Raw genomic sequence first — 11316 nt, forward strand, 5'->3', positions numbered from 1 at the left:
ATATATATGGGAAAAAACCCATCTCTATAGCATTTGGTACTATCTCTAGTTTCAGGCATCCACTGGAGGGTCAGGGAGTTCATACCTCCTGTGGATAGGGGCTGTGGCAGGAGGGTAGGGACTAGAGAGAGGCATCAAGATTAACCTATGAAAGAAGCTAATTAACAAAAAAAGACTGGCAATCCTTCCCTGCCCCTGCTATAAGGAACAAACTGCACCTGGGAGAAAAGCCATGGCCTATGTAAATATATGCAAATGACCTGGGCAAATGACCTATAAAGGTTCATGAGCATAGTGGCCTACTGCTTTTTCAGCTTCTACCTTTTCCAGCTTACTAGCTCACTCCCATTATCTGAAGTGTCTTTTTCTTAGTAAACAGCCTCTAGTTCTATTACTGATGATATGTGTCCAGTACAGTTCTTTGTCCCAGGACACAAGAACCTGGAAACTTCAGCGGGTATTCCTGGGACTCAGATCCATATTCTGTATTTAATTCTCATAAGTGAGGTTTTGAATATTATGGATGGTAGAAGAATCTGGCACCTCGAAGAAGCCAGATTCAACAACTGGTTCAAAGAAACACCACGTTTTGTACTAATCTGAATTATAATTTTATCCCAAACTCTTTAAGACATGAGAAGAGGCAGTTTGCAAATACAACGTTGTTGCTTATTGTCTACTTGGAGAAAAGTGGGAGCAGGAAAGAGGGAGGAGGAAGGACAGGGTGAGGGAAGGTACACACCCAGCATTCCTGCTGTGCTCCTGGCATGCTCTGTGTTTCTAGAGTCTCACTATACCTGCATCACTTTAATGAACATATCACCTATAGACTGTGTATCTGGGGCATTTCACATAGGGAAAAATTATGCAAGGAATGTAAAGGAAACCATGTAAAGGAGGACTGAAAGGGGAGTGCAATTTTGCTAGTGTTATTGTTCATATAAGACAACATGAAATCCATCTAATATGGGACATGGATTGTGTTATTGTCACAGATGTTAAAATTTCAACTCCTCATACTGATCTGTAAACAGTTCCTGTCTTTTAAAACCAGGGTAACATTTTATACTAATCAGAATGATATTATCAAAAAATCTTTTAGAGGCAATAGCTAAAGCCCTTGTAAAGCAGTATGTATTTAACCTAGGATGTAGCTTGACACTGTTAGTCTCTGAATACATCACTGTCTCCTGAGGAGTAAGCATTTTATTGGGAGGCTGTGACTGGAATAAATCCTTAGATAGGGACTATATTTTTATTTACTACTTAAGGTTGATGTATTAGTTACTTTTCTGCTGCTGTAAAAGAAACACTGGCCAAAGCAATTTATAGAAGGAAGAGTTTTTTTTTAGCTTACTGTTCCAAAGGACAAGAGTCCATCATGGTGGGAGGCATGGTGGCAGAGGTGGCAGGAGGGGGAGCAGAAGTTAGGCTCTACATCTTCAAGCAGGCACCAGGAAGCAAGAGAGTTGACTGGAGATCTGGCAAGGCTTAAGAACTTGCTACCTCCAGCATAGCCACACCTTTAAGGCCTCCCAAAACAGTGCCACCAACTAGGGACAAAATGTCCAAATGCTTGGAGCCTATGGGGGACATTCTCATTCAAACCACCACAGCTGACAAAGTAGAAAAGACATTGTGTTTACTTCCTTTCAAGTATGACTAAGGATGGGGGCTTGTCTAGAAGAGGGAAGTGCAATACTTACTATCCTGTTGTTTCTGGATCAGGGCTGAATTCTGTTGAGGATAGTGTGGTTTGAATGAAGAATGTCTGCCATAGGCTCAGATATTTGAACATTTGATATATAGTCCACAGTTGGAGTTTGGGGAAGGTCTTGGAGGTGAGGCCTTGCTGGAGGAAGCACATCACTGGGGGTGGGCTTTGAGAGTTCATAGCCTGGTTCCACTTCCTGCTTACTCTCTCTACTTTTTGCTTTCTGTTTGGCTGCCTCCTGCCACACCTGCTTCCTGCCACACTGCCCCCACCATGATGGACTTACTCTCTAGAACCATAAGCCCCAAATAAACTCTTTCTTCTATAAGCTGTCTTGGCCATGGTGGTTTTTTTTATTGTTTGTTTTTGTTTTTGTTTTATCACAGCAGTAGAAAAATAACAAAGTACTGTGTAGCTTGTTGGCTATACAGAAGGCAGAAGCTGTGGCTACAGAAACACTTGCAAACTCTCCATCTGCTCCATATTAGATGCACTTTTCCATTAACTTTGGATCAAATGCTAGTAACTTTTTCTTGGTGTTCGAGATTTGACATATATCACACAGTACACTAATACCTCTGAAATAGCCTCTTACCCTTCATGCCAAGGGATTTTAGCCAGGGTCTTTGGCTGGTCTACGTGGTCTAAACAGGTAGCATCTCTTTGCCTTAAAAAAACCTTTGTCTTTGGAAACAATTTCCCTTCCACTTCTAAGTACTGGGTACCTAGCAAATTAGAACAGGACCTAATCAGTTGTTTTTTGGTTTTTGGTTTTTTTTTAATACTCATTTTAGACTTAGTATGTCATGCTTTTTTTTCAGGGCCAGTGGAAAGATAGAAGAGTGAGGGAGAGTGGGAAGGAGGGAAAGGGAGGGAGGGAGGGAGAGAGAGAGAAATATAAATATGAGGCAGTGAGAAGAACACAGGGTTGAGGATCCATCAGAAAATCCAGATGTGGGTTATAATAAGAACCACCTACACATTTACTGTTGGCATGGCCTTCAGCACATAACCCGTGTTCTCTGAGTCATAGTAAATGATGGTCATAGTGGCCATCACAGGACTTCACAGATGGGATCTCTAAAGAATCTTTGAGAGCAGTGAGGCTGCCTACAGTTGCTGTTCCAGACTCCATTGCTTTTCTAGAAAAACACTCTGCTGGGTTGAAATTCACATGCCATGCATTCCACCCATGCCAAGTACACAATTCAGTTGTTTTTAATATATTTGCAGAGACATGTGACCATCAGTATAGTCCATTACAAACCCAGCCCTTTAACTGATGTTCTCTACCCTTTCCCCTGTCTTATACTTTGTGTTTATAAAAGATAATTTCAGAATTCAATGAAGTTAAAATGGCTTGTACATGACATTACAGTACTGCTCCCTGTGAAGAGTGTCTCCCGGGTCTGTCTAGTGAATGATCTGAGTACCCTGGTAGGATAGTGGATGAGCTGGCGAGCAAAGTGTCATCTCGTGGTAGTGCTAGGAAGGTTGCAATTCCCAGTCCATTTCTATTTTGAGAAGCAGAAAAGACGGATGAGTGCCCACTGTTACTGTTGAAGCAGGGGCTCCACAGGAAGACTGGAGGCCAGGAGTACTCTGGGGGCTGAGGGGCCAGGTGGATCTGCCACCCCAGAGTGGGCTGCCTGCTCCCGCTCCCAAGATGTCTGCATGGTTGGGAAACTGCTGGGGCTTTTCCTCAACCTCTTAAACATGATTTGACTTCATGCAGAAGAGCTGGGAAAAAAAGAAGGAAAGAGGAGAGAAGGAAAAAAACGAAAGGGAAGGAGGGAGGGAGGGAGGGAGGGAGGGAAGGAAGAAAAGGAAAGGAAGGAGAAGGACAGGAGCCAGCCACTCCTTGAGCACTTCTAGTTTATGCACAACCCAAAAATTAGGTAGATGTGTTAAACCTATGTGTGCAGTATTCACTGGGAAAAGAAATTCACCTCAGCCTCCCTTTTGTTCCAGGCCGCCAGATCCCACCCTTGGACCCTCATGAAAATGGAAACAGCAGTGGGATCAAACTTGGGAACCAGAACTTGCAAGCCAGCCGGCGGTGCTGCTGACCCAAGGGCCATGGCATGCAGAGTGTAAAAGAGAAAACCAGATCCCTCTTCTGGGGTGTGAGCCTTTTGCCTCCTCACCCTCTATGGAGTGAGCAGCTTTGCATCCTGGAAGACCTGCAGGAGGCTCAGAAATATCCCTGAAAAGGGATTATGGAAAACTTATCACATGACCACAATATGGCCTTGCCTTCAGTTCATGAAATTACATAGCAGGGGTTATATGCCCATTAGGTAACAGGGTTAGTTACAACTTTTGTTAAAAGTATTAGAAAAATTTTTACATTTGTACACAAGCCTTGAAGTACTGTTCTCTGATTTCCCATGTCACCTAGTCAAACTCCAGTAACTTCTCCAGGGCCAGAGCCTTCCTTACCTGGCCGGCCTTCACAAAAAGGCAGATTCAGGTTAGTTTTTAACTGGCTTTGGAAATAAGCTTTTATTTATTACTCTTCTGAGGGAAATCAGACAAGTGTAACTGGACCGTCACTCAAGCTGAGAATTGATCTCCTGTAAAAGAGGTAAAAGTTGCATTAGAAACTGTCCTACACATCTCTTTTCATTGATGACCATTTTTCTAAGTTGTGCTCATACGCAAGCCAACCAAATCAAACTAGAATGTTGCAATTGGGGGCTGGGAGGCCTGGTTTAAAGGAGGCAGTTAGGTTTTTACTGTATAGGCAATGATGGATGGAAGATATAATGTAATTCAGAGTACCACCCCCCAGCCAAGTATCCCCTACATTGCAATAAATCTCTACTCTTGGAGATGTTTAATGCACAGAGTACTGTCTTATTAGGAGACTATATTATGGTATCACATCGAGAGGGGAAAAAAGAAAACTAACCAGAGAATGCAGAATGCTTGAGTCTAAACTGTAGGACAGACTTCTAATAACAGCAGTTAATCATAGGTTGCAGCAAAGTCAGCCAGAGCAATATTACCACTTTAAAATTCTAGACACCTCCCCTGACCCCAAACTACAAAATCAACAAAATTTAACCTTAGCCAGGCTTGGGGCAAAAGGTAGTCAAGCAGACGGGGAAGGTTCCATTCACAGACTATATTTATCCAGGATGTGTGTTTCAATGTAATGTTCTTCCTGCTTCGCCCAACTTGGGAAAGTTGATTTAGTCTTAACTAGAGCTGGGAAACATTTCTTTGCTTCAGGGGTGTCACTTGGCTTCCCAAGACAGGCACCTCAAAAACTCAGCAAACAGCATCTGGATGTCTTGGCAGGGTCTTCACAAGGACTCTCCGGGCCTGTTCCACATTGCCAGCATCACTGGCTGACTTGATTCTGAGAGCAGGCAAAGAAATGAATCCACTCACCGAAAGAGAAAAAGCAGTTGGACACTGAAGTGGCCTCTTTCCAGGTGGCGTCAGGCTTATTTTTTACCTTTTCCCTGTCAGGGAAGCTTACCCTGGGAGCTTGCATTTCTCTAGCCAGCTGTCCAGATTTCTAAGGCAAGATGGTACCGTTCCCAACAGAATGTCACAGCTTTGGGCTGGGTTTACAGTGGTTGTATTCTGCATAAATTAGTCATCATCCTAATAGCAAGCTCCCCTGGCTGTGTTGCAGAAGCGCATGAGAGAATGCAACCATGCTCTTCCCATGCTGCATTGCCTTAGCTGTTGAAGACAGCCAGAGGACAAATACATACATGTCACCATTGCGAGGAGCAGAGAGTAGGTGGCACTCGGGCACACCAGTATTCACACCGTCTAGGGTCTCCTCTGAAAATCAATGCCGTGGCCTTGTTTGCACTGGCACCTTTCTTTAGTTTGATTTGGGATTCCTTTTCTACTATTCTAATAACTGACCTTTAACCACCGAAGAGTATGTAAAGGCCTACAAATTATCGGTTGCCAGAGTCAGGTGGTTCCTGGGTTATATATAGATAGCTTCCTCAGCTTCATTTCTCATCCCCATTTTATTTTTTCCCACATGTGTACGTGTGTATATGTGTAAATATGATTTTATGTCAGCTCCATCTACGTGTATTCCATTCTGAAGTGGCTGGGTTTGGTTTATGGTCATGTGTTCTATAAGTGAGAAATGGATTGTCAAAGGGATTCTTTCCCAGTGGAAATCCCTAAGAGCAGCAGTAGAGTTGTGCAAACATTTTACATAGGTACAGAATTGACTTACCATTTTATATTTAAAAATGGTACATTAGGGTACTGAACATGACGTTACCTTGTAAACTAAAAGGTTGAAGACCTAAAGCTACATTCTAGCCGACAGTAAGGGCTGTGCCCGGATGGAAAGCACACTCATTTCCTGAGGGAGGTTTGGAGAACTGAAGTATTTCCTCTACCATCAAAGGCTATGGCCTGTGACAGCTGAAAGTGAGCTGTGTGTGGGCCTCCCTTCTTGCTGCTCTGCAGTGCTCATGGCAAGGGAGCGAGAAGCCAGCCATACGCCAAGGGTTCTGTGCTCCATTCAGACCTGCCTAGTGTCTGGATCATTCCTCTTTCAACTATTGTAATGCCCAGTGGCCCAGCAGTCGGGCTGTCACACAGACTGCTGCCCTGGCTGGTGTTTTTGTAAAGGGTTTCCACCTGGGCTGGACCCAGGTTTTGCGCTAAAAAGATCCCTCCACAGACACCTGTATTCTGTTCTATGATAAAGTGTTCTCAACAATGCTCATTTGTATCATTTATTTTTAATTTTAACACACACTGATTCATACTAATAAATATTTGAAGTTTTTCTGAGTTTGTCTTTTTCTTACTATAATTCAGTAGTAAATGGCAGTAACTCAGTAATGGCAGTCAACTCGGAATAAAGAGGAAACATGCTCCCGTTCATATGAAGACATGTAGAAGGATATTCAATGAATCACTGTTGGCAATAGCTAAGTGCCTTCCACTAAGGAAATATATAAAATGGAACACAGTCACATGACGAAAGCTGTGAGGTAACATGAAGACATTATTTCTAATGCATCACCATGCATCTCTGGGCAGAATGTGGAGAGCATGGCTGCCATCCTGCACAACCCCAAGGGATCCAATCACAGTAGGGTGTGGAACAGCCCCTCGGTTGCATGAATAAGCTGAGGTATAAATACTCATCAGCCTGCATAAAAACAATAATTGTTTATGGGGTGTGTCTGAAAATAGATGAGTCAGAAGGAAAAGCATCAACATGACGTGAAAGGGGCATGGCAGTGAACCAGACTGAAGGAGAACCAAGGGCATCTAGCAGTCAGTAATTTTCATTTCACAATATAAACATCTGAAGCCAACATGACAAAATGATAATATCTGATAACATTCGAGGTATGTGCTTTACCAGCCTCTGTATTTTTTGGTATCTTTTTTAGAGATGTGGGGGTATGGAGATAAGAACACATTAAGCTAACCTTTAAGGATGCAAGAAAGACCTCAGAGTATCATTGCCAACCTGACAAGTGTGTGGTGCACTGCTGTCTTAACTTCCCTGCTCACCCACTGGCACCATGCTTGCTCATGCACACTGGTAGAGCTTGCGTTTCTACCCAGAGCTTCATGTGAGGTGGTACCCTATGTTCTCTACATTTGAGATGCTGCCCAAGGCATGCTGGGAAGCTGTTTTGCCTATACATGGTAAAACAAGAACAAGAAACAATCCACCATGACTAACAAGTGATGCAGGGTTCTGATTTTGTGAGAAAATAAGTATGCTGTATGCACTGAGAGGTAGTTACTTATGTGTGGCTATTTGTATTCAAAACCAGCAAATTTTTGCAGCTCAGCGTTCTTGGCCAGTAGCATTCTGCACAAGGAATCCTGCCTCTCCTCCATTTCCTACACCAGCTTTGTCCCCCTCTGGTGTATATTTAGTAGGGCCCAATGTCTGTTGTCGTGCCCTGAGGCTGGGAGGCCCTTCTGCATCTTGTAGCTGTTATAAATCAATTCTAGTGGGTGGAGGGGGCCTGGCAGACAGGACAAGTTGCCCATGGCTACACTCAGCTTGACTCCTTCAGTATTCTCTGTGGCTGCTCAAACAGTCTTCAGATATTTCTGGAACAGGCAGGTGTTGCCCAGAGAGAAGATTGCTTCATGTTGAGAGCATTCATCTCCAGGACTGACTTTTCAAGTTTCTACCAAGAGGACATGTTGTGGAATTGGTCCTTTCTACATGCATGAAGCTTCTACCGTCTGTTCCAATGTTTTATTAAAAAAAGCAAAAATAATGCTACATGCTGGCAGGTATACTGAAAATAGGCTGTCTCACACATTCCTGTCAGAGTATGAATTAGTATAGCTTTTTTAGAAAACAGCTTGGCTGTATAAGTCTAAAATATTTCAAATGACACAAGATGGTCAACTTATAAGGAAGAATTGCTTATTTTCGTTCATATTTTCAAAAAGTTAATTCTGTCAATTGAGAAATGGGTGGGGGCAGACACTAGGGTCACAGTATCCCCTTTATACACCCTAATGACCTAACTTCCTCCCAGCAGCCTTGCCCCCTTCTAAAGTTTCCATTGCTTTCCAACAGCACATATTGGAGACCTTTAGAGTTTGTTGTGTGACTTTTCCTGGGGAAATGGAAGGAAATGTCTATTCACTCAGATGGGGAACTAATGGCAGACCACAGCAATAATTCCACCAAACTTCTACTTGGCAAACCAATGAATTTATTGGTGTTAGTTGTAGGAGTATGGGTGAGGGGTTATCTGTGGGGTCATGGGAAGAATCAAAGGCAGTTGCATCACCCCAACCCCAGTGACAACTCACAGAGGCTGCAGCCCTGAAGCTTTTCTTGAAGGCAGAGTCTCCTTTTCCCCTTCAGGCCCTACTGTCTATATAGCTTTGGGAAGGGGCCTGTGGATGTATTAGTATCCTCTGTGTGTGTGTGTGTGTGTGTGTGTGTGTGTTGGTGTGTGTTGTGTGTGTTTTCATAGGTCAACCATGGTATGTCTCAGGGGGGGTGTGGGGGGGGTTGGGGGGGGTTGTTTACTTCCTGAGTCTCTTGAGCCTCTCTCCTCCTGCCAGGATGGAATGTTCCAATATGAAGGAAATTGCTACACAAAGAGACATTTCAGACCCAAACTATCACAATCCTTAATTCTATATTTTGGTTTCTTGGGATTAATTCTGCCCATGTATGTGTGCATATAACACATACATATTGTGCTGGATAGCTTCAGTTGTCAACTTGACACACATGGGGAAGAGGGAATCTCAACTGAGGCATTGGCTTCATTAGATTGACCCGTGGGCATGTCTGTGAGGCATTTTCTGGATTGTTGAGTGATGTGGGCCCAGCCCACTGTGGATAGTGCTACCCCTGGGAAGGTGGTCCTGAGTTGTATAAGAAAGCAGGCTGGCTCTCTCCGACCCGCAGGCCTCTCTCTTCAGGGTAAGTGAATCGCACCCTCAACGCCTTGACTCCCCAGCCTCATTCACCCTCCCATCTCCCCCACGGGTCTCTCCTCTTAGCCCGGCTCCTGTCCGGTTCCTTGTCTTGGTGCCCCAGACACCTGGGGAACCACCACTGCTTCCTGATCCTGTGCATCCAGAGCAACTCAGTTCCTTCTCAGGTCCCCAGGAGCACTGCTTCTGGGCCTGGCCCCACCCACACCTCCCTCTGCTTCCCCTGGGCTGCAGTACCCACAGGCCTCTCTCCTACCCTCAGGTCTCTCTCCAGGGTAAGTCCATACCGCCCTCCGCGCCTTGACTCCCCCAGCCTCACTCACCCTCCCCATCTCCCAGACCAGTCTCCCCTCCTAGCCTGGGTCTTGTCCCATTCCTTCTCTTGGTGCCCCAGACACCTGGGGAACCACCACTGCTTCCTGATCCTTTGCACCCAGACCAACTCAGTTCCTTCTGGGGTCCCCAGCAGCACTCGGCCCCGCCCTCACCTCCCTCTACTTCCCTGGGCCTGCACAACCCACTAGCCTCTTTCCTGGATTCCAGAGCTAACCTTTCCTCTTCCTGATCCTTTGCATCCAGATCAACCCAGCTCCTCCGTGCAGTCCCCAGGAGCCCTTGTTAGCCACCATGTGGGTGCTGGGGATCGAACCGGGTGCACTGTAAGAGCAGTCAGTGCTCCTAACCACTGACCAATCTCTCCAGCCCCAGAATATTTGATTTTAAAAGTAACTATTTGAACTGATGACTGAATTTCATTTTTAAAAATATCATTAAATGGGACCTACAGGCTTCTCTCTCTGGAACCAACCCAGCTCCTCAGTGCAGTCCCCAGGAGCCCTTGGGGCTGCCTCCTGCCCCCATCTTCCTTTGCATCTCTAGGTGGCACAGCCACCAGCTGCCCTAGACCCACATCTTTCCTGGGCCCCGCTCCCAGGCCAGTCCAACCCCCAAATTCCTGAGGACAAAATCTATCCTGGAGGGATGCAAACCATAGGAGAAAGCCTGAGAGCATCTGATCCTCATCTGACTTGGGCCGTTGTGGGAACTCCGGAAGACAAAAGCAATCTGGCCACTCCAATACAAAATCAAAAGAGAGAACTGGAAGCTTAGAGGAACCAGCTTTTCATGCCCAAAAAATAAACCACAGAGGCACATAAAGTTTACAAAAAGAAGCAGATCTAAACTTGAAAGCTTGAGATTCACAGAAGAATCAGAAACTACAAAAGAAATTCATGGCTTGAGTCTCACACAAGAATCAGAAACTACAAGAGAAATTCACATGTCAAAATCACAGAGGAAAAAAATAATAACGTGAAAAACCAAAATAGCATATCCCCACCAAATATCAATAGTCTTCTAGAGGAGTACAATGAGAACCCCCTAAAGATAATGCAGGACATGGAACTCAAAAGAACAATTATAAACATGATAAAGGAATTCAGTGAATTTAAAGAACACACAAAGAAATCAAAGAACTGAAGGAAGATAGGGATAAACTTCTGAATCAATTCAGAAAACAGCTAGAAATATTGAAGACTACTCAGGCTGAAGTGAAAAAGGAAGTGAAACACTCAGTAAGCCAATTAGAAACGACAGGAGAAAGCCTCACCAATAGGATGAATGAAATGGAAAACAGAGTATAAGACTGGAAGATAAAGTTGACGAACTAGACCACTCAAGCAAAGATTATGAAAAATTTAAGAAATCATAAGAATGGAATATGTAAGAACTGTGTGACACCGTAAAAAAGACCAAACTTATGAATCATAGGCATACAGGAAGGAGAAGAATCCCAAGACAATGGCATGGACCAGATCTTCAAGAGAATTGTGGAAGAAAATTTCCCAAAATTAAAGAAAGACATGCCCATACAAATACAGGAAGCATATAGAACACCAAAGAGACAGGACCAGAAAAGAAACTCTCCGCGGCACATCACAGTAAAAACACTACACGTACAAAACAAAGAGACAATACTGAAAGCTGCAAAAGAGAAACAACAAGTCACATATAAAGGAAAACCCATTAGGATTAGAGCTGACTTTCCAGTGCAAACTATGAAAGCCAGAAGAGCCTGGACCAAAGTATTCCCAGTTTTAAATGACCACAGATGCCAACCCAGATTACTATATCCAGCCAAAATGTCTATTATAGTTGAAGGGGAA

At 44.2% G+C, this 11316-nt stretch overlaps 1 protein-coding gene across 1 annotated transcript in view; it reads left to right on the plus strand.

The window, feature by feature from the left end:
• The window catches only part of Rab31 (RAB31, member RAS oncogene family), a 137349-nt gene extending 130847 nt beyond the window's left edge, over positions 1 to 6502 (plus strand). The window contains exon 7 of the mRNA XM_008834676.3: positions 3686 to 6502. Within this exon, the coding sequence (XP_008832898.1) occupies positions 3686 to 3783 (98 nt within the window). The 3' untranslated portion in view covers positions 3784 to 6502. The remainder of the gene's footprint in view (positions 1 to 3685) is intronic.
• The last annotated feature ends 4814 nt before the right edge of the window (positions 6503 to 11316 follow it).

This window comes from Nannospalax galili, unplaced genomic scaffold (genome assembly GCF_000622305.1).
Source record: "Nannospalax galili isolate Female #2095 unplaced genomic scaffold, S.galili_v1.0 scaffold155, whole genome shotgun sequence".
Taxonomy (NCBI): domain Eukaryota; kingdom Metazoa; phylum Chordata; class Mammalia; order Rodentia; family Spalacidae; genus Nannospalax; species Nannospalax galili.